Source organism: Neodiprion pinetum, chromosome 5 (assembly GCF_021155775.2).
Source record: "Neodiprion pinetum isolate iyNeoPine1 chromosome 5, iyNeoPine1.2, whole genome shotgun sequence".
In the NCBI taxonomy this organism is placed as follows: Eukaryota; Metazoa; Arthropoda; class Insecta; order Hymenoptera; family Diprionidae; genus Neodiprion; species Neodiprion pinetum.
In genome coordinates this window covers 22,684,136-22,707,506 of record NC_060236.1, presented here as the reverse complement: position 1 = coordinate 22,707,506, position 23,371 = coordinate 22,684,136, and the positions used below count along the sequence as shown (strand labels likewise).

Here is a 23,371-nt window from a genome sequence, read left to right as displayed (position 1 = left end):
TGCACAAAGAATTAATTTAACCATTTCTTCAAATCGGCTAAATTTCAACTGAATAAATCCAAAGGGGTTTCCTTGCTTTTGTGCGATTTTCAGAGCTCGCAAAGTTTTCGTCTGAGATTCGTTTTGCAGTGCTCTTATTCCACTAATTGGACCGTCAGGAATCAGAAAAAGACATCAAAAACAGCGTGAGTCCAACAGCAGTGGAATTGCCAACGAAATCTTTCGTTTTTCGGCTCTAATCTTGATATGTTGCTCGCAACGTTTTCGGACTGCGTAGAATTGATTCATCATGCGCAATTATGTGAATGCCCACATACAATGTAGATACATCAGTAGACCTGGGGTTCCCCTTTATTTCAATGATTAAAACTTGGGTTTATTGAAGAATCGGTATCGTCTTGACTAACATTAATCTCCGATTCCTTAAGATCTACTTTCATCACAATTCGCAAATGAAGTGTCTTCATCTCGCAAGAGGCTGAGGAAGAAAGTTTTCCTCACTCGCATACGGGAATAAGTGCGATGCCTAAATAGCACGAATGGAAAGAATTAAGAAACGCGTGTAATCTAAACACTGCCTCCCGATCGAGCTTCGGTTTCTTCTTCCTCCTCGAATCAGTTATCATCATCATCATCATCAGGAATCCGCCTTGTGAGAGCGAGGCGGTCTGTAGGTCAGGCAGGTAGTCGTTGCATCCTCGTTCCTTCTCCGGATTTCTTCCCCTGGTGAGTTCAAATCGGGACGTCAGGTGGGGCCTCTCGTCCTCGAAGTATTGCCCCTGTTCTCGCTCACCTGCCGTAACGCGGTGCGGTCGTCGAATCGCCGTGACTCGCGCTCTCCATTCAGTCAACATTCAGTCAGCTATTTACCTTGCCGCGCCTCGCCTTACTCGCCTAGCACAGCGAGCAGCACGCCGCCACTTCCACCTGGCTACAGGTAGGCATAAGGCAGGCGACAGCCACAGTCACTTTCCGATCTAAACCGAACCTCCCCGAGCGAGTGTGGTGTTAATGTGCCGGTGACCGCGTACCCCGTACGGCCCGTTGTAGCCGTATAAGTGGTTAAAGGTAGACTTCGGCGTTAAAAACTGCTCGGATATTATTCTCGATCGTTCCTTTACCCTTGTTTCATTACAATTATCTTGTTATCGGCGAACCCTCGGTCTCGAGACGCGACGCGCGCCTTCTTAGCGCTGTACTTTTACGTAAATCGCCGCGACTTTAACGATTCGATCTTCCACACCTGTAATAGACGGTGAATATTTTGGGAATGAAAGGTCGCCGAGTACCGATCAGTGTTCTGCAGTGTGCCGCCTTATGGAGTCTTGGGATTTAGCCGATTAATACACCCGCAATTACTTACGCGTATTCAACAAGGTGAGCTAAGCATCTGTTACGTACAAATCGATGTTAATACATACACGTAATATTGTGGGAAGCGACAGGGACCTTGATCTCTGCACGAGACACTGGAAAATTACTACGGCGATCTGTATTTCATTTAGGGATTATACACTGATACGCCCGATTTTTGAAGCTCGGTCAATTGCTTTTTCAATAGTTTCGCCTAGATACACGATCGTGTGTATAGAAAATATTATATTTCTCATCTCTCTCACGCTCCGCCGCGTCTAGCAGGAATCGAACTCTGTAAGGCCTACCGTTACCGCTGACCGTTCCTTCCTTCATCGTGAATTCCCCATATATTTTTGCAGTCAATGACTGCTGTGCTGCTGCTGCTGCTTAATACCTTGGCTGTTGTACGGGATTCCCGATCGGGCGTATCGAGAGACTCGGTAAGCTCTCGCGCCAAGTACACTCGGAGAACAATTTTTTCAGACTCCGGTTTCTCTACCGTAGACACCTTTTTCCTTCCTCCCTACAGTACTAAACGGTGTATATATAGCTGCGTGCAAATTTTTTTGGTACAACAATTATGAGTATGAGTCATACATACCTGAGAAAAGTAATAATTAAACGTCGTGTAAAATTATCGCGTCGCCACGATCCCGCAATTTCAGTACGCATGTATACTGTGATGTAAGCATGTATACTATGCATTAGGTATGACTTATAAGGTACCCAGGAAACGCGGCATTCGGTCAGATCAGCTCGTTATGTCATATGATCAATGTTGGCACAGTTGCGCGTGTGCTTATAATGCACATACAAGTATACGATCCTTCGATATCTATTGGAGTATTTGTTAACCTCTGATTGCTTCAATTACTGAGATTTTCCATGTTTTTATAACAGCAACTAAACGCGCCACCCGATGTAGTGGTTGACCGTTTCAACCATCCCGATTCACTTTGAGACCTGTTAGCTGTATGTTTAATTACATTATTTTGAGCTCCGAATGTGATTTGAATGCCTGATATTCTCGAAATCCAAGTTTCGATGTGTATGTATGCATGTACATACCTATCCTAGGTATGAATTATACATTCACATCTACGAGTCGTGCTTAACTCGGGTCGCGCACGTGCGCGCGGCGTTACGTAGTACATATCAGGCTGAAGTTAGTAACGTTACTGTAATGATTTACGTTTCGAAACAATCGTTATTACACAGTTGCAGAAATGTCTGAAATGCAGTAAATCATAATAAGACAAAACGTATTCATATTTCGAAAACTGAACTATTTCAAAGTCACTATAAACTAGCGAAAATCATCATGTTTCCCTGAATGTTTCGTGGCGTTAACGTTACTAACTTCAGTCTCATTAGTACCCTCCTGCACATACAGCCAACATGCAGATAAGACATATAATATATCCGATAAACAAGTGCATAGAAATATGACCGCACGCACTCGGATATACCTACGCGTTGTGTAAACAATACAACGAACTCTCACCATCCCTCTCTCGACGTGCAGAGTCACGTACCATGAAGATTGGTGATAATTAGCTATATTGAAAATGAACCGCGGTTGAGGAAGAGAGCCGCAGGAGGGTAAGGAAAAGAAAAGATCTGCAATTTAGTCCGGAGCACTAGACATAACGCACACACGTAAACATCGTCGTCAGCGAATCGGATGTGCGCTTCATTTTTCAGCATAGGTACAGTTGACGCGAATTATCGACTATCGAGTCTTATATGTATAAACGCGTAAGCGGATATAACCGACGACGATGGTGTTATCCAGCCGGGTTGCGCGGCTGTGTACACACTTACTGTACGTGTATAAATGTATACAGGCAGAATATCTAACCCACTTCGCAAACAGGTTTAAAGTTGGCTCTTATACCGTGAGCGCTAACGGTGATTGACCAGGATAACAACTCCCCTGTCTCGCCGCGGCGCGACGGGTCTCGAAGAACAGCATCGGTATGAGAAACGGAAAGGGGCCCGTTTGCGCACGTTAAATGAATAAAATATCTAGGTTCGATCTAGGTATTCTGCAGCAACAGCAGCAACAGCAGCAACCTACTGTTGTAAGTACCGGTGCAGGTTCGCGCGATAATTGCTTATGGTAATTACATCCCCGACGCCCAACACTGAAACACGTTGCACCTCGTGGCCGGTGATTGTTTTGCGTACGAGGCCGAATAGAGCACTCCGGGCATCGTATGCATGTTACGCGTACAACGTACAATACGTGCGTGTATCGACGTCCTCATCCTCTTCGACACCGTCGAAGTTACAGGCTTACAGTACACGCGCATCTTGAATTAAACCCGTGCCCGTTACAAGTCGCTGTGGGCTGTAAGATATGCCGCGGGAATGCGGGATCTATGTAATGATGATGGATTTTTATGATACTCGAAGGCTGCCTGATAAACAGCCTTGTCGCGTTACATACGCTTGTGCCATAAATGTCGTTTTACTGCGCGTATTATTATAATACGTAGTATACGCACTTTTACGCGCTCGGAGATGATGAGGGAAACAATCGTGTACCAATCATCGTGAAATAACGTTATAGATTATTGTTTCAGGTGGCGGGACAGCGGCCAAGATTTGAGAGATGGTCATCGTCACGCGGGTAGGTTGACCCGACGTTGTGTACAAATTATTCACTCCATTTGTTTATTATCTGATTCGCTCCGTTTTATGCATTATATCATGCAGCTATACGTGTACATTGATTTCTGTGGATTATTGGCCCATTGAAAAGAAGAAATAAAAAAATAAAAATAAACAGTGATCAGCCGAATTTGTAAATGGTGAATGCCGATCGGGCGTGGGCCGCAATGGCGACCTCCGCAGCAGTTCCGAGCGCGGAAGTGCTCTTCCGATGTTCCGGTGGCTGAGCAAATGGGCCGAGGAATTAACGAGGATCTTTCGCTGCTCGGACTGCTGTCAAGATCTGTTTACACGCCACTATTGATATAACTAGTATGATACGATACTGTGGAGAAAGATATGATTTACATCAGTTACTTGAAGCCTGCTCCGTTGATTATCAATTAACACCAATTGACCGATTACCTTTTCAATCGGCGCTCGCGCGAAACCTTAAAAGTTCTTAATTTTATAGGGAGATTACATATGGATCGAGCCTGTATCTGGAAGGGAGTTCGACGTAGCGATCGGGGCTCGCGTCGTATCGGCCGAGGGTAGAAGAATCCAGGTCAAAGACGACGACAATAAGGTATTCGCAGAACACCGAAATATTGCAGGTGGTAATCGTTGATCGGTTATTCATACTCGTTAGTTATCCTTGTTGTAGGAACAATGGCTGACCCCAGAGCGGAGGATAAAGGCGATGCACGCTACGTCCGTCCAGGGCGTAGAAGACATGATCAGCCTCGGAGACCTTCACGAAGCTGGTATTCTGAGAAATCTTCTCATCCGCTACAACGAGAATCTCATATATGTAAGCAGTTTTCATTAGTCTAGACCCATCTATGAGATAAAACATTCCGCAGGTTTCCACGTAAGACGATGCTCCGAGTAAGACATAACGGTGCAATTCACTTATAACTTTATCACTCGTTTCATAAAGCAAACACATATCTTTGCTCAATGCTCGAGACGATTATGGACTAGGAGCGAGTCTTTACCAGGGCTTAAATATTTTCCCTCCCTCCGCTGTGTTGCTGATAATAGACTAAATAATAAACTAACGCTGTGGAGTATCAAATTCGAGAGTAACCAGTGGGGCTCAATTAATAGTTTCACTGCACCCGAATGATCCTCACTTTCTTTTATAGACTTATACTGGGTCCATATTGGTCGCAGTGAACCCCTATCAAATATTGCCGATCTACACCGCAGAACAAATAAAACTTTACAAAGATCGAAAAATAGGTGAACTGCCGCCTCACATATTCGCCATAGGAGACAATAGCTATACGCACATGAAACGATATGGGCAGGACCAGTGCATTGTGATCAGGTACTTCCAAAAACTTACAGTTAAGCGAGATCATGAAGCCCGGGCGTGCTGAATTAGGGAAAAATTACTCAGGCCGTGATATTCCTTTTCTTTTTTTTTTTTCATCCAGCGGAGAGAGCGGGGCCGGAAAAACTGAGAGCACCAAGCTAATACTTCAATACCTCGCTGCTATTAGCGGCAAACATTCTTGGATAGAGCAACAGATACTCGAGGCTAATCCCATTCTGGAAGGCAAGGAGATTCCGAATATGCTATTTCTTTACATATTATCATGCTTAAACTGTTCTGCTAATCAATCGCTTACCCGATCAACCTTAATCGCTGTCTCTAGCATTCGGAAACGCAAAAACGGTAAGAAACGACAATTCGTCGAGATTTGGCAAATACATTGACATCCATTTCAACGAGCTCGGGGTGATCGAGGGAGCCAAGATAGAGCAGTATCTCCTTGAGAAATCACGCATCGTATCGCAGAGCACCGATGAAAGGAATTATCATATATTCTACTGCATACTCGCCGGGCTTTCCAGAGAAGAGAAGACAAAGTTAGAACTGGACGATGCTTCTACATACAAATACTTGACAGGGGTAAATATTGCATATTGCCGTTGATGATCTACCTCTCTTACCGTGAAACGAATGCGTATAATCAATTGCCATGCAGACTTTTATAGAAATCAAATCATTACCTACTTGATGATAATCTGAAAATTTTGGGCTTTGGAAGGGTGGAAGCATCACGTGCGAGGGACGAGATGATGCTGCAGAATTCGCAGACATTAGATCGGCGATGAAAGTCTTGCTGTTCACTGACGCTGAAATATGGGAAATCCTCAAACTCCTGGCCGCATTGTTGCATACCGGAAACATCAAATACAAAGCAACTGTCGTAGGTTCGTAAAGATATTTAAAAAAATAACCCGTATTATGTCAACAAAACTTGCATAGGATTCTTGTTCACGCACGTTACTTTTTGCATTTTTGTAGATAATCTTGACGCAACCGAAATACCGGAGCAAACCAATGTGCAGCGAGTCGCCAGCCTTCTAGGAGTTCCTGTTCAACCCCTGATAGCTGCACTGACGAGGCGTACGATATTCGCTCATGGAGAAACAGTGGTACGTTATACCTATAATTAATCAAATTTGGCCTAAGACGAAGACGAGATCGGCGGCTGCAGTCGCATAATGATGCTCAATAATCCATTCCTTCCTTTAACCCGCAAAAGCCTAACGGCTCATGGGAATATACTCTATCGGGTATTTTGGGGGGAGGGGGTGGTAGTTATTACTATTATTGTTGTTGTTATTGTAACTACATTTTCTGAGTGGATATCCCAAGTACCTCGACAACAGTTTTCTGATCAACAGGTCTCCACGTTATCGAGAGATCAGTCAGTCGACATCCGCGATGCTTTTGTGAAAGGCATTTACGGCCGACTGTTCGTTTTGATCGTGAAGAAGATAAACGAAGCGATATACCGGCCGAAGAATATGGCGAGAAGCGCCATCGGAGTGCTGGATATATTTGGCTTCGAAAACTTTAATCACAACAGCTTTGAACAATTCTGCATAAATTACGCCAACGAGAACCTTCAGCAATTTTTTGTTCAGCACATATTCAAGCTCGAGCAGGAGGAATACAACCACGAGGGCATCAATTGGCAGCACATCGAGTTTGTTGATAATCAGGATGCTCTCGATCTGATAGCCATCAAACAGCTCAATATCATGGCCCTGATAGACGAGGAGTCGAAATTTCCCAAGGTAAGGCACAAGAATCGGCTCTTTCGCCTTTCTCCTTCACAACGGACATTGCAGCTTATCAATTGTATACCCGTGCTAAATTTCAGGGAACCGACCAAACGATGCTGGCTAAAATTCACAAAACCCACGGCAGTCATCGTAACTATTTGAAGCCGAAATCGGATATAAACACGTCGTTTGGTCTGAACCACTTTGCTGGCGTCGTTTTCTATGATACTCGAGGTTTCCTGGAGAAGAACAGAGACACTTTCAGCGCCGATTTACTCCAGCTTATTCACATATCAACAAACAAATTTTTGCAAGTCTGTTTCGCCGAGGACATCGGAATGGGTTCAGAGACGCGCAAGAGGGCTCCAACACTGTCGACCCAGTTTAAAAAGTCGCTGGATGCTCTAATGAAAACCCTGTGCAGTTGCCAACCGTTTTTCATAAGGTGCATCAAGCCGAACGAGTACAAAAAGCCAATGGTAATTAATAAAACGATTCTTTCATACTCTATTATTTGACCAAGTACAAACAAGTTACTCTCATCTCCACGTATTTTGCAGATGTTCGACCGAGGTCTTTGCTGTCGTCAATTGAGATACTCGGGCATGATGGAGACCATCAGAATACGAAGAGCTGGCTACCCAATCAGACATTCCTTCAACGAATTTGTCGAAAGATATAGGTTTCTCATAGCCGGCATCCCTCCAGCTCACAAGGTCGGTGTGATCGTAAACGAGTAGTTGAGAACGTATATTCTTTAATGACCCCATCGAAGAATATAGCCCTCGAATGTCCGCACACGTGTTTAACTCGTTGCAGACCGAATGCCGAGCTGCAACATTTAGGATATGTCAGGCGGTGCTTGGGAGATCTGACTATCAGCTGGGGCACACCAAAGTCTTCCTAAAGGACGCGCACGACTTGTTCCTCGAGCAGGAACGGGACCGCGTACTCACGCGCAAAATACTGATTCTGCAAAGGAACATTCGTGGTTGGGTATATAGGCGGAGATTCCTACGGATGCGGGCTGCTGCTGTCAAGATCCAAAAGTGCTGGAGGGGCTACGCCCAGCGGCAGAGATACAAGCGAATGCGCATCGGGTATATGCGGCTTCAGGCTCTTATTCGGTCGAGGGTTCTATCCCACAGGTTCCGACACCTAAGGGGGCACATCGTCGGGCTGCAGGCACATGCGAGGGGTTACTTGACACGCAGAATGTATCGCAAGAAGATGTGGGCTATCGTTAAGATCCAGGCTCACGTCAGACGGATGATAGCTCAGCGGAGGTTCAAAAAGCTTAAATACGATTATAGGCATCATATTGAAGTGCTGAGGCTCCGCAAGAAGGAAGAGAAGGAGCTCAAAGACCAGGGTAACAAAAGGGCCAAGGAAATCGCCGAGCAGAACTACAGGGTAATGTCATATTTTCCTCCTATTCAGAGCGGGCCCGATACGAGGTGCGATTTATTAAACCTTGATTTCTATCGCGCAGGAGAGAATGCAAGAGCTGGAGAGAAAGGAGATTGAGATGGAGATAGAGGATAGGCGACGAATGGAGATTAAGAAAAACCTCATAAACGACGCGGCGAAGAAGCAGGACGAGCCAGTCGATGACAGCAAGCTAGTTGAAGCCATGTTCGATTTTCTTCCAGACTCGAGTAGCGAGGCCCCGACTCCGGCCAGGGAAACCTCTGTCTTTAACGTGAGACTGAATCTATAATAGCGAATCCGATTTACAATAAAATAGTGCGCCGCAAAATGCGTTGAAAGTGAATGTTGCACCAAGTGGAACAAAATCGGGCAATAGTAAGAATTCTTTGCCCTGAATTGACAACGATTTCTTACTCAGGATTTACCAGCGCCGAAAGCCGATCAGCACGAAGTGATCAGCCCCATCCAAATGCCATCCGAGGATGAGGAGGATCTCTCGGAATACAAGTTCCAGAAGTTCGCCGCCACCTACTTCCAGGGAAACATCACTCATCAGTACTCCCGGAAGCCGCTCAAGCATCCGTTGCTGCCGCTGCACACGCAGGGAGATCAATTGGTAAGCAATAACCCGATGATTCTCGGTAAACAAAATATTTTATCCTTAATTATTTCCTCCAGGCTGCTCAAGCTTTGTGGATAACGATATTACGGTTCACCGGAGACCTGCCCGAGCCCCGTTATCACACGATGGACAGGGACAACACGTCTGTTATGTCAAAGGTGACGGCGACGTTGGGGCGAAATTTCATACGCAGCAAAGAGTTCCAGGAGGCGCAAATGATCGGAATGGATCCCGTGAGTTGTATATTTTTTCGGTATCGGCGATGGGGCTCTAATATGATGGAACACCGTATTTCAAAACTATCTTAAATTCTAATAATAAGCCCTAACGTATATCCCTCTCTAGGAGACGTTCCTAAAACAAAAGCCTCGTTCGATTCGGCATAAGCTCGTGTCGCTGACCCTAAAGCGAAAAAACAAACTTGGTGAGGACGTGCGTCGGCGTTTGCAAGACGACGAGTACACGGCGGACAGCTATCAGTCTTGGCTTGAGGCGAGGCCAACGTCGAACCTTGAAAAACTCCACTTTATAATCGGTCACGGTATCCTGCGCGCCGAATTGAGAGACGAAATTTACTGTCAGATATGCAAGCAGCTTTCCAATAACCCGTCCAAATCATCGCACGCCAGGGGTTGGATTCTCCTGTCTCTCTGCGTCGGTTGCTTTGCGCCGTCGGAAAAGTTCGTGAGCTATTTACGCGCATTCATCAGAGAGGGACCACCCGGATACGCGCCCTACTGCGAAGACAGGCTGAAAAGAACATTCAACAACGGAACTAGAAACCAGCCGCCGAGCTGGCTCGAACTCCAGGCGACAAAGTCGAAGAAACCGATAATGTTGCCGATCACCTTCATGGATGGCAATACCAAGACGTTGCTGGCCGACTCAGCGACGACCGCCAGGGAGCTATGCAACCAGCTTTCTGACAAAATATCCTTGAGGGACCAGTTCGGTTTTTCTCTGTACATCGCGTTGTTTGACAAAGTCTCGTCCCTTGGTAGCGGCGGAGATCACGTGATGGATGCGATATCTCAGTGCGAACAGTATGCCAAGGAGCAAGGGGCGCAGGAGAGAAACGCGCCTTGGAGGCTTTTCTTCAGGAAGGAGATATTCGCCCCGTGGCACGAACCCACCGAGGATCAGGTCGCCACCAATCTGATATATCAGCAGGTCGTTAGAGGCGTGAAATTCGGGGAATACAGGTGCGACAAGGAGGAAGACCTCGCCATGATAGCTGCCCAGCAATACTACATCGAATACTTCACTGACATGAACGTTGACAGACTTTTCACCCTGCTACCAAACTACATACCGGATTACTGCCTTACGGGTGTTGATAAGGCTATAGACAGGTGGGGACACCTCGTTGTTCAAGCGTATAAAAAGGTGACGTTCGCTTCGTTGGTGGTGATAATTTAGATTCATTTCCTTCGTTTACGGAGAAATTAATCCTGACATATTTTTTGTTTTATCAGAGTTATTACTTGAAGGAGAAGGTACCCTCGATTCGCGTGAAGGAGGACGTTGTCAGCTACGCTAAGTTCAAGTGGCCTCTGCTCTTCTCGCGATTTTACGAGGCGTATCGAAATTCCGGACCAAACTTGCCTAAAAACGACGTTATTATAGCCGTTAACTGGACCGGTGTCTATGTGGTTGACGATCAAGAAAAAGTGCTCCTGGAGTTATCCTTTCCCGAAATCACCACTGTATCTAGTCAAAAGTAAATTATCTGCTCTACGGAATGCAGCGACATCAACATATTGCATCTCTGTCCAACGATACGGATAATCGTTTACTTACAATTTGTCCTTTATTTTTCAGAACAAACAAGGTCTTCACCCAGACGTTTAGTTTATCAACGGTGCGAGGAGAAGAATTCACATTTCAGAGTCCCAACGCGGAAGATATCCGTGATCTGGTGGTTTACTTCCTCGAAGGTTTGAAGAAACGCAGCAAGTACGTAATTGCACTGCAAGACTATAAGGCCCCCGGGGACGCCTCGTCTTTCCTCAGTTTCCAAAAAGGCGATCTAATCGTTCTCGAGGAAGAGAGTACGGGCGAAACAGTTCTCAATTCCGGATGGTGCATCGGTTGCTGTGAGAGGACCGGCGAGAAGGGAGACTTTCCTGCCGAAACGGTTTACGTTTTGCCATCCCTGACTAAACCACCGAATGATATCCTGGTAATGCACACCACACGCATGAAAGTATTGGATCAGGTGCATTTTCATCTTGGAAGAAATCAGCTTTCTAATTTCATTGAATTTCTTCCTATCGCTGCAGGCACTATTCAGCATCGAAGGGCCGGAACATGGGCGCCGCCTTTATCCACAGCAAATGAATGGAGTGGAATCTCGAGAGAAGCTGCACACTCTGGCCGAATACGCAATAGATCATTTCAGGTACGTGTCGTATATCGCCCCAGAAAATCCTGCAACGATATGGTAATGCCACTCACTGCGGCACTTCCGAATAAAGTTGATTGGTAAATGTATTTCTCCAGAACACCGCCAAAGCGGACGATGTCGAAAGCATTGACGTTGACGACAGCACGCCGTGGTCACATTGACGAGTTATGGCGACATTCGAGGGATCCGATAAAACAGCCACTGCTGAAGAAACTGATATCAAAGGAGGAGCTCGCGGAGGAGGCGTGCTTTGCCTTCAACGCCATACTAAAGTACATGGGAGATTTGCCAACGAAGAGACCGCGCATAGGTAACGAGTATACAGATCACATTTTTGACGGCCCGTTAAAGAATGAGATACTTCGCGACGAGATATACTGCCAGATAATGAAGCAGTTGACGGACAACAGAAACAGACTCAGCGAGGAACGCGGCTGGGAGCTGATGTGGCTTGCCACCGGATTGTTCACCTGCAGTCAAAGCCTTCTCAAGGTATTCAGAGCCGCCCGTTATTCGCCACGGAAGTATTTCGCCCCTCGAATAGCAGATTACATTTTATTACTTTCAAGGAATTGACCCTGTTTCTGCGGACACGACGCCATCCGATATCGCAAGACTCCCTGCAGAGGCTGCAGAAGACGTTGCGAAATGGTCAGAGAAAATATCCCCCTCATCAGGTTGAGGTGGAAGCAATCCAGCATAAGACGACGCAGATATTTCACAAAGTTTATTTCCCTGACGACACGGACGAGGTGAGTCGTGTTATTGTTGAACAAATTGATAAACTATCCATAAAACTATGATTATAATGCAAATTTTGCCTTGCTTAAATTTTATCGCCCAGGCATTTGAGGTGGATTCGTCAACAAGGGCGAAAGACTTCTGCCAGAACATAGCGCAACGTTTGAATCTTCGCTCGGGGGAAGGATTCAGCCTGTTCGTCAAAATTGCCGACAAAGTGATCTCCGTGCCCGAGGGTGACTTTTTCTTCGATTTCGTCAGGCATTTGACTGACTGGATAAGAAAAGCCCGACCATCGAGAGACGGTTGGTTATATTCCGTTTATCAAATTAGTATATTAATATTATATTATATGATTATATATAGATATATATGAGTTAAGAAAACTGTTTCTCCGGGAGTTGCCTAATATTTCGACTTTTAATGAACAGGTGTGTCTCCTCAATTTACGTATCAAGTGTTCTTCATGAAAAAGTTGTGGACGAACACGGTACCTGGGAAAGACAGAAACGCCGACCTGATATTTCACTTTCATCAAGAACTACCAAAGCTCTTGAGAGGTGAGACTGGAAAGTTGCTCAATTGTTCATATGGCTAAGGAAATACTTGGAGAAAATTGATTTATCATTTTATCGAAGCCCAGATAAACTGTATATACTTGCATGTTGCAGGATATCATAAATGTACTAAGGAGGAAGCCTCGCGACTTGCAGCTCTCGTCTACAGAGTAAGATTCGGAGAAAGTAAACAAGAATTACAAGCGATCCCGTAAGTATTTCTTCGAATGCACAATATTAAGGATAATATACGAACATCAACAACAACAACAACAACAACAACAACAACAACAACAACAACAACAACAACAATAATAATAATAATACCGTTTCAGACAAATGCTACGAGAATTGGTGCCCGCGGATTTGGTAAAGATTCAGAGTTCAAATGATTGGAAGAGATCGATCGTTGGGTCGTACAACCAAGACGCGGGTAATTATGTGGCATAAGATTGATAATTTAATTTCAAAATTGTGATATTTAAGCACCGGGGATTCATGAATGACGATACACGTTGCAGGAATGAGTCCAGAGGACGCGAAAATAACATTTCTGAAAATAGTATATCGCTGGCCGACATTCGGATCTGCATTTTTCGAAGTAAAGCAAAGTACCGAGCCAAATTACCCAGAAATGTTGCTGATTGCTATCAATAAACATGGAGTGAGCTTGATACATCCACAGACAAAGGTGCGTTGTGTCGATTTATTAAGTTTCTTAACATATCCGCTAAGTATTGTAATTAATTTCGCAGACTAACGCTAGTTTTGTTTACCCACCACCTTCCAGGATATCCTAGTTACACATCCGTTCACCAGAATCTCAAACTGGTCGTCAGGTAACACATACTTTCACATGACCATCGGTAACCTGGTGAGAGGGTCGAAATTGCTGTGCGAAACCTCTCTTGGCTACAAAATGGACGACCTATTGACATCGTACATATCATTAATGCTAACAAATATGAATAAGCAGCGTACAATGAGAATAAAATAACGTTTGGTTGAGAAGTTTATGGTTCGCAAAAATTCATTCCAAAAGGAAATATTACCGACAGTACGATGTATAACAACGCATTTTTGAGAATGTTATTTTCCATACTATATCTCGATATAAACCGATCGTATTATTAAGTGCAATTGTTTTTTTCTACCATGGTCTGTTATTATCACTATTATTATTTAGGATTTAAATCTATTTCGATTATGCAACTAAAATATAGTATATTTAATATATTAATCATACAACATGGAAAGGAAAACGAGAAAATATGAAAAGCAGCTGATTAGGGCAAGCAGTCATACTTCCCATCCAAGTCTTCCCCTTGGAGCATATACAATGCTCTAAGGTTTTCCCATACGAATTGTATCCGTCCAGTCTCGGGTTATTATACATAAATAAATAAATAAATACATACATATATATGTGTGCGTGTGTGTGTGTGTGTATAGAGAGCGAGAGAGAGAGACAGAGAGAATTATGCACAATTATGTATACACTAGGAGGATGTAATTATTGTAAGCTCGGATTTAACCGTGTTGCGAATAAGAAAGATAAACGTGCCTCACTGCTGTTGTCGAGTACCCGACACTGTGAGGCAACGAGAATGTTAATTGTGGGTAAATTCCCATGGGATGCCACATTTCCATTCCTTGCTAACAATAGAGCATATCACATGGAGACAGGCAGATTCGAGTCGATCTTATCTCGTTTCCTCACCAGTAATATACAATACATACCTGTTCAAAAAACGGAAATATGCCTTGAGAAAAATTTAAAAAACTCCAATATGTATATACTATACATACAGGAAATCTTGCAACCTAAAGTGTTGTGGAAATTCGCGGAGGTGTCGGTACGTACATATATATGTACATAGATACATATACATTCAATCATAAACTGCGATATACTGAAATATTATCTGTATTCATCATTGTATTATTGTTATAAATGGTGCTGTTCCATTATGCAAACACATGTTATATGCATTATGTATATCTACAATTATAACTTGAAAATAGAAAGAAGTATTCTAATTGGATATTTTTTCTCAATATCTTTTGAAGACGTAAAAAATAATTGAAACAAGGCGTGTCCCACTTCATACCACGTGTATATACTAATGGACCCTTGAGGTATTTTTATACAAGTATTTTCTCGGCCAGGATTCAGATTTTTGCATACTATTTCTGTATATCGTACATATTACATCTACACGGTATATTACGAAAAGGGTAATTGCATATGTATCGCTTTTCGATTCGTGTGTAGAAGAAATAACAGATATTCACATTTTTAGCTAAAAGATTATAAATATGGTAAGAAAAATATTACAAAATGTCTTCTTGGTATTATTTCTTGTACATACGAGTTTGTTACTCCACACGCTTACGAGGAGCCATAATCAGGGTGGCAATAAATGACCGGGTGATATTAAATTCCTGGACTTTTCTAGATTAAGAAAGTTCTCCAATGATTCCTGGTTTTTCCGGCCTGTTACGGCCCATTGCTTCAATGGCAGGGGGGACTTATTAGAAATAATAGTTTTCATACAATGCAGATTCTAGAATTACTCATAGAAAATCAGATCGAGTATAAGGGAGAACAATGAAGCTGAAGATGAGGATAAAGTTTATTCACCGTTTCTATATTTTTTTTCTTCCCTTCATAACTGTTGTTCCCTCTTTTTCTATATCTTTTTTACGAACAGCAGCACTGTACTTAGTGACCAGATTCATACAAATTTTGTAGATGATAAGCATTTTTACAATTCGGCATCACCTAAAATTGTCGCTGCACATGTCACACTCATCTCCCTAAGTCTCGTCAGCTTGCCGCAAAAAACTTTCACCACTAGAGCTATTCTCACCGTCACTGTCACTGTAGCTGTCATTAGAAGCCGATCCACTGCTCAGATTCTGGCAGTGTGCGATACATCAGAGTCCCGACTGAGGCTGCTGATGGTGAATATTCCAAGGAACATCGGCAATCGCAGGGGGCAGACTCGGATCATGCATGGACCTCGGCGCTCTCATTATCTCGTCAGCAGGAGGACAGTGTGGCCGTGGCCCAGGTTCAGGGGTATAAGTGAACGTCAGTCCCGTCGCATAAATAATCCCGTCATTCCTGACTAGCGAAACTGGGACTTGTGTGGGCTGCCTAACCCAGAGCCATTCCCCCCTGAACAAAGAAATGTCTGGAACAACGCACAGCATGCTCTCTTGACACCTATACATCGTCTCGGCCTCAACATCGCCAAACCACACTTGTAAATTTGGTGTAAAATTATCCCCGGTTAGTTCGAGCATCGCTACGTCGCCACCACCATTCAAGTGCAGGCTGTGAACCAGGGGGACTGGAGTTACGGGAGAACGGACAGGCCCCATTCCCTCGAAAAACTGATACTCTGCTTTGTCTGTACTTATGATGGTCCAGCAGGCGCCATCATTGATCATCTCCTTGTTGGCTTCTTTGGGGCACGGCGTTGCCTGAAACTGTATTATTCTCTCCTGGGACAGACAGAGGTACATGTGATCCGTGTCTTTCATATAGAAGGCGCACTTGTGCAACTGGGAAACTGGGTCATCTGCTTCTAAACTTGCCATCTGCTTGTCTACCTTCCTGATTATCAGACGTGGCAAGGCCATGCCTGTTACCGAGCAAACCAGCTTTACTGTACTTCCGTAGTGAACATACCCATCTCGAACCTGCAAATCTCACAATATACCATGATAGATCTTGCATGACATTGTGCATGGTGTAAAATTAATCTCACAGGATAGAAGATAGCATACCTGAAACTCTTCGGACTCGCTTTCATTATCATCGAGCAGATGTATAGTGAAGGCACCCCACTGGGTTGAGCTGGCGTGAAAATTGCCGTTCTCGACATGGAGGTATCTGGTGCTGACAGTCTGGGACCTGAGGCGATTAAACAGGGCGACTCTGGTGCCACTGGCAATGCATAGATCGGCATTCTTGAGGGATTGCTTCTTCTTTGAAGGCTTCGATATCACCTTTATCCTCTTGCTGTGAAATACACCTATGTCATGTCCGCTACCATAAAACATCTTAACCGACAGCATAAAATGTTTTCGCTTGTCAGAGTCTGATATGTACAAAGTCTTAGCAGCGCAATACTGCTTCCCATTGTTGAGGTCCAGCTGCTGCATGTCCTGGTCTGAGTTGCCAATCCCGATGAAGGCGCACAGCTGTGCCGACTGTTCGGACTCCCCCTCGCGTAGCATTTGTTCTTGGCGCATCCTCCACCCATCCCCAAAGAGGTATATGCATGGTGGAGGACAGAAGAACCGCTTCTCATTGCCATACGACTTCTGTGCCACCTTGGCATGCAGGATCACTATCACCATGTCACTTCGATCGCGGAGGTAGCGCTCCATCGCTTCACGCGTCAGCCGCTGGTCTGTATCAGATCTGTACACTCCGGAGGAGGCAAATCTAGGATAGGATGACGACACAGCTGACGGAGATGGAGGGGACTGCATGCCGTGCGCCATTGCAGGCAGCCCAAACTGATGCGGCATATTTACACTCGTTACTATCTAGGCAGGAAACCAATTTCTGAGCACCACTTTTTAGAGCACCAGTTACATCTTCGCACGTGTGGATATGATCCCTGCCACTTGCCCGCAGGTCAGCTCTTCATCTGGAAAACAATACGTGTTACAGACACAGATACAGCTGCTTATTCTATATTTTTCTGATTTTTTTTGTACGATTTAAACCTACATAATCTCACTTTTTAAAAACGTACTATGTTAAAAGGCAAAACGCGCGTATCACACGCGGTAGCAACCATCGCTCGGCGATACCCAGCTGATATCAAACCCGGCGAATGAAAGCATCTGAATTAAATCACAGAAATTACATGCGTGCAGATAAACGAATTTTCACGCGCGACGGTTAATTGTTGTCAAACAATCCGAGGCACTGCCAGCTTTTCTCGCTTTAGCCTAGATGGAGCGGGTTTAGCTACGTTTGCTCTACTGGCCCTAACGAGCACGCTGTCGGTAATGACAACGCAATATTTTTAATTATTTCTACTCTCAAGCGTACTTGCAAATTTAATGTTGAATTTAACATTTATCATCCAAACATCGCAAAGTAGTAAAGAAACAGGATTGCTCGGAAAAAACATGCTTTCACTTGTACCAAATATACACGTGAATGCATATATCACTCCGCACGTATTCTATACCTATGCATTTACGTATTTACGAGCGTACTCATATACGAGACGTTTGTTTACTAATATATTGCACCGAATTACGGCGAGGTTACGATAGGTTGCATTGCAGACAGGGTGAAAACGTACGGGTAACAAACAGGCCTACCTCATTTCCCACTGCTGCGAACGGCTTTATCCATGTCCAGCCGTGGTTCGTCAGTTCTTTCGATTTGGTAACTACGAGGGTGAGAAATGTTTTCGGTAGAGACGCCCGTTTCGGCATCCATACCTCGTTTCGTTAGCTATTACTATTTCGGAAGCATTGTGGCGGTCCCGAGAATAACTGACTGCAATACACTGTACACAACTGTAGCCTACCTGCCTGCCTGTCTTTTCCTAACAATTAATCCATTCAAAAAACACCTGTTCACTTTACGAATTTTCCGACAGTTCTGCCAACGCTCGCGCAAACTCACCGCACCATCCGACGTCGATTGGCCCTACGAGCGTATCTATGAGCTATGCATATATCACATACGTATGTACTACACAACATGCGTCGCCGGTTCTACGGTGAAGAAAACTGCTACGAGACACTCCGACCCGAAGAACTTTTGACAGAGAACAATTACTCACAAGGGGACGGCGAGTGTTGCGCTGAACGGCAATTAAAAACGGAGTTCGCGAGACTCGCCGCCGTCACCCCGCGGCAGCGACGATAGATTTTATTAGTTAAAAGTGGTCCGAGCCGTGTGTAACATTTTATCACATGTATGCTACATACATACGGACGTGTGTATGCCTGGACAATGATGGTTCAATGTCAGAGTCTGGGATGGAACTAAACAATCCCCCGCGACGGCGTAGAGTTATTATTCCATCGTAAGTGGCTGAAGTTTCTATTGTTTTACTGTTCTACAATGCCCCGGTCTGGCCTGGGCACTCGTCTCCCACTCTACTCCGACCCCGCCGGCCCCACTTCCCAGCTACAACGCCTGGAATTGCTGCCGCAAAAGGATGTTGGGGTTACCCTCGAGGGCGTGGGAAAAACCTGCTGTGGGAAAGAGTGGGTGGGTGGCCTCAACTCCCTCACTCACTCCACTCCGGTCCGCTCCATTCCACTTCTAACTGCGTGGTTATGATGACCACGATTCACGCACACGCGTGTCGATGTACATCCGTATGTACAGTATTTACCGTGTGACGTGTGTATGCATACAACGCGCTCCATCTTGCTCGCTTGATGCTACCATGTAAGATATAACACGCTGTTCGACTCGGGTAAACCTGACTATGAATTCGTTGACAAATCGTAATACATAAAACGATAATTATGCCACATACTTCCATTATTCATATGAATACTTAGTAGTTATGATACATACAAAGTTGCCTATACTGTGTACCTGTAACATGCGATGCTTGCGTGTAGGCCTGCATTTGTCGGATAATCGCTTCATCGTTTCTTCCGAATGGTCTGTATGTATCCTCCCCAGCTTTTGAATATGTACCGGGTGATATGCATTCATTTATAAAGACATCGGATTCAATCTTTAGTTTCCTTCCATTCAATGCCTCTACTTTGCGCACCGCGTCGTGGCGACATAGACTACTGGGGTGGTATGTTCGCACATGAGCTACATTTTTTTAACCGCGAATAATTTTACGTAGTACGCAGAGCGACGATCAGCAAAGATGCGTCTCGTCCCTGTCGTTTCGGTGAGTAACGTCAATCGTGAATAACGACCATAACATCCGTGTCAGTACCATCAATAATTGAGGTTATGTTATACTAAAACCGCGAAAGCAATAACTTACAACTGATGTAAATGTTTCCGACAAGTGTTATATGAAATTTGTTTCCTCAGAATTAATGATATATAATTATTCACCATGGGCGTTCATGGTCTGTGGCGACTGCTGGATGCTGCTGGAAAACCAGTGGCTTTAGAAACACTGGAGGGAAAAGTCCTCGCCGTCGGTATCCTTTCAATACCCATTATCAACCAAACTCGATCATTGGTTACCTCAATGGCAATGATACTCATATACCCACGTCTGCATTCTACATTTATCTTAACTTAAACCTTCAGATGTTTCCATTTGGTTGCATCAAGTGATGCAAGGATATCAGGATGGGCACGGAAGTCCTCTGCCCAATGCTCATCTTCTTGGGTTATTCAATCGAATATGTAAATTACTGTATTATAAGATCAAACCTGTGTTTGTATTTGATGGCGGCGTACCTCTGCTCAAGAAGAACACGATTGTAAGTTTCGTCAGGAATAGATGGTGCAGATTTTCATGTTTGTTGAGTAAATATAGCTACACATAGGACACCTTGTCTTCTACTTTTGGTATGGCAAAATTAAAGTTTCAAACTTCTATTTTGTATGTCCTAAAACGAATATAACATACAAGCGTTCACATGCTATATCATATGCAGAATATAGTTTGTTATCTTGATTTTAATGCAAGTATGTAAAAATGCAATTAGGCTAAGCGTGGGAATAAGGTAGTGAGAGAACGGAGTTAATTATTCTATTGTCTTATCCCCCTGTCCAGGCTTCTCGCAGAAAGCAGAAATCTATGGCATCTAGTAAGGCGCAAAAAATGAAGAACGACTTGATAAATAATTTGCTTAAACGTACGGTAGTCAAGGGAGCCCTGGGTGCTGGAAGTGCTGAGAAGCAGGAAGAAAAGGGGGAAACCAGTGAGAAAGTCGATCGATCCTCTGTACATTCGTCTCTGAATTTATTCAAGCTACCCGTCATTCCCAGTAGCAGCGAGTTTGTTTCGGAGGACGAAGATGATCCGGAGACAGAAACCGAATCATCTGTTCAACTTAGTCCGAGGAAACAAGCCAAATGGAAAGGAAACATCCACAGTGTTGATGTCAGCAGCACAGAGTTTAGGGCATTGCCACCGGATGTCCGTCACGACATACTAACCGATCTAAAGGCGTCGAGGAAGGAAAACTCTTGGGGATGTCTTCATGAAATGCCTGAGGTTTGCTTTGCTCTTGACTATATAAATGAAATATTTAAAGGTAGGGATGATTTTATGAATGATTGAAAAATCTTTTCAGGATACTCACGATTTTTCAAACTACCAAATGAAGCGTTTGCTTAAGCGGAGAAATGTTCAGGAATGTTTGGAGGAAGCTGAGCGAGAGATGGGAGGCAAGACCATGACTTTGGAAGAATTGGATGTCCTTCTCACTGAACAGGGGATTGCTACAACTACAAAGATTGATAATGCGAGTCGCATTGCAGCTGACAACTTGACAAGATTTGTGTATATCAATGGTAAATATCTTACCCATATTTTTCTCATATTGAACAGTTGCTACTGTTGTTTGTGATTTTCAGGTGTGAATAAGGACGTTCTGACAGCCAAAAAACCTGACATTACCAAAGTCAGTTCATTGAGTTCAAACTCAGAGAGTAACGGGATTCCGTCAGAAGACGGTAATGTGGAGATAATTGAAAATTTGAAGGAATACGAGCTTGACGAAGACTGGGAGAGTGACTGGGAATCTAGCGATGAGCCAGAAGTCACAGTCATGAAATCGAAAAAATTAAAAAAGCTGATGAAATCCAGCGACGTCAATCCTGCGATGATGTATATGCTGGAACATAGCGGCCTAAGTCAAGAGGAAATTTTGTGTATCATTGAGCAGAGTAAAAACAAGTCTAAGAAGTCGTCGCGCCGCGATCGACCCCGAGATTCTAAGCGATGTTTGAAAGCTCTGGATTTCATCATTAAAACCGAACCCGCCGATAGCGAAGATGGAAAATCTCAGCCAGATACGGATAACGTGCCCGTGAGCACGAATTCTCGCAGCTACTCGCCAATCGATGTTCCCATTGAGTGTCCCGATTTTGCGGCTACAGAGTTTTCCGAATCCACGAACAACAAATGTCCTAAGCCCGCTGCTCATCACGCAATCGAGAATGTGACGGTTAACGAAGAAGCAGCCACAACGTCAAGCTCCGAATCAGATGACTTTGTCGAGGTTACAGATGTCCCTGTACCAAATATCTCATATTCGGCAATGAAAGAAAACAAACCCGTGCTCGAAATAACAATTGTGCAAAATTTACAGTCCGAAGATGACATGTTTGCCAATGTTTTTGCTAACAATGCGAGCCTGGTTCAAGTTACACAGCCTCCAGTACATGAAATGCGGCGCGGTAGCGATCTCGCAGACCAGTGGCGTAGCCAAATTGAAGTACCGTCACCAGAGCAATCAAAGGTGAACGAAAATGTACACGAAACACCACTAGAACTATCGGTTCAGACTACGAGTGAGGAGAACAGAGCAGCAGACGGATATACGGCAGCTGATTCAATCAGTTCGCCTCAAATCGATGAAAAAGCCGGAAACGTCGAGGCGTTGACTGTCAACAACAAAGCGAAAGATGATCAGCAGCCGGCACCAAGCGTCGTGGATGAGGATAAGAAGAAAGCTTTCCAGTTTCCTACCCGGAGGGAAGAACTCATTACGATGCAGGAGCAATTAGAGACCGAGGAGAAAGAGCTAAGCGGAACTCTCGGTCGCCTAGAGAGACAAGCGACTGATATTACGGATCAGATGCGTATGGAAGCTCAAGTGTGTTACTGATCTTCAGTATGATTAATCATCCTCATTTGTTTAACTCTGAACCCAAATTTTTATATCTAAAAATTCTTTGAAAATTATTGAAGGTAAAATATGTGAACGTTCTTCACTGCCACTCTATATTAGCCTAATTAAGTTCGTGTGTCTCAGGAGCTTCTACGTTTTTTCGGAATTCCTTACGTGATTGCGCCGATGGAAGCGGAAGCTCAGTGTGCTTACTTGGAAACGATAAACCTAACCGACGGCACGATAACAGACGATTCAGATATATGGTTGTTCGGCGGTCATTGCGTGTACAAGAACTTTTTCAACCTGAACAAACACGTCATGCAATTCCGCTCCAGCGACATTCGCCACCATTTCAGTAAGTGCCGAATGACGGTGACTTCGTTTTTCGTCTCTGTACACGGTCACCAACCATTTCTTGTGTTTTCTCCACTTTACAGATCTCACCAGAGAGCAAATGGTGCAACTTGCGCTTCTAGTTGGCAGTGACTACACCGTAGGAGTGACGGGAATCGGTCCTGTCACAGGGCTCGAAATTCTCGCTGCTTTTCCGGCCGAAGGGGGCAACCTGTTGCGAGGCTTGACCAATTTCCGCTACTGGGTAAATTCCGGGAGGGCAGCAGGTCCCGGAAAAGCATCTCTACGTACGAAATTGAAGAATGTTCACGTCGAGAAAGGTGGGCGTGCGCT

General features: G+C 44.4%; 3 protein-coding genes across 12 annotated transcripts in view; 2 read left to right on the top strand and 1 right to left on the bottom strand.

The window, feature by feature from the left end:
* The first annotated feature begins 956 nt into the window (after positions 1-956).
* ck (myosin-VIIa ck) lies at positions 957-15,692 on the top strand. Its single transcript, XM_046626858.2, has 28 exons — positions 957-1,377; positions 3,945-3,991; positions 4,487-4,600; positions 4,679-4,825; positions 5,163-5,347; positions 5,457-5,578; positions 5,679-5,935; positions 6,075-6,240; positions 6,335-6,465; positions 6,718-7,113; positions 7,200-7,580; positions 7,662-7,817; positions 7,921-8,514; positions 8,594-8,803; positions 8,951-9,148; positions 9,211-9,387; positions 9,500-10,540; positions 10,630-10,874; positions 10,976-11,336; positions 11,437-11,555; positions 11,657-12,053; positions 12,131-12,313; positions 12,406-12,607; positions 12,734-12,862; positions 12,974-13,070; positions 13,195-13,292; positions 13,381-13,550; positions 13,650-15,692. The coding sequence occupies exons 2-28, from the start codon at positions 3,974-3,976 to the stop codon at positions 13,854-13,856; spliced, it is 6,501 nt and encodes a 2,166-aa protein (XP_046482814.1). The 5' UTR covers positions 957-1,377; positions 3,945-3,973; the 3' UTR covers positions 13,857-15,692.
* Su(H) (recombining binding protein suppressor of hairless) lies at positions 13,467-19,635 on the bottom strand. 7 transcript variants are annotated; one of them, XM_046626890.2, is made up of 3 exons: positions 19,458-19,635; positions 16,658-17,529; positions 13,467-16,570 (listed from the first exon to the last, which is right to left on the bottom strand). In XM_046626890.2, exons 2-3 carry the CDS (start codon positions 17,405-17,407, stop codon positions 15,800-15,802), a joined length of 1,521 nt encoding a protein of 506 aa, XP_046482846.1. In that variant the 5' UTR covers positions 17,408-17,529; positions 19,458-19,635; the 3' UTR covers positions 13,467-15,799. The 7 variants fall into 7 exon arrangements, with proteins under 7 accessions (XP_046482846.1, XP_046482845.1, XP_046482844.1 ...); XM_046626889.2 differs by lacking the exon at positions 19,458-19,635 and adding an exon at positions 18,836-19,174; XM_046626888.2 differs by lacking the exon at positions 19,458-19,635 and adding an exon at positions 18,840-19,174.
* Positions 18,829-23,371, top strand: part of mus201 (rad2 superfamily protein mus201) — a 6,479-nt gene continuing 1,936 nt past the window's right edge. Inside the window, exons 1-9 of one of the 4 annotated variants that reach the window (XM_046626880.2) lie at positions 18,877-19,304; positions 19,723-19,770; positions 19,920-20,032; positions 20,145-20,320; positions 20,617-21,060; positions 21,140-21,359; positions 21,423-22,666; positions 22,826-23,039; positions 23,122-23,358. In XM_046626880.2, the coding sequence (XP_046482836.1) occupies positions 19,945-20,032; positions 20,145-20,320; positions 20,617-21,060; positions 21,140-21,359; positions 21,423-22,666; positions 22,826-23,039; positions 23,122-23,358 (2,623 nt within the window). In that variant the 5' untranslated portion in view covers positions 18,877-19,304; positions 19,723-19,770; positions 19,920-19,944. Of the gene's footprint in view, positions 19,305-19,641; positions 19,771-19,919; positions 20,033-20,144; positions 20,321-20,616; positions 21,061-21,139; positions 21,360-21,422; positions 22,667-22,825; positions 23,040-23,121; positions 23,359-23,371 lie in introns of those variants that run through there. The other 3 variants (XM_046626883.2, XM_046626881.2, XM_069136109.1) reach the window with 3 other exon arrangements.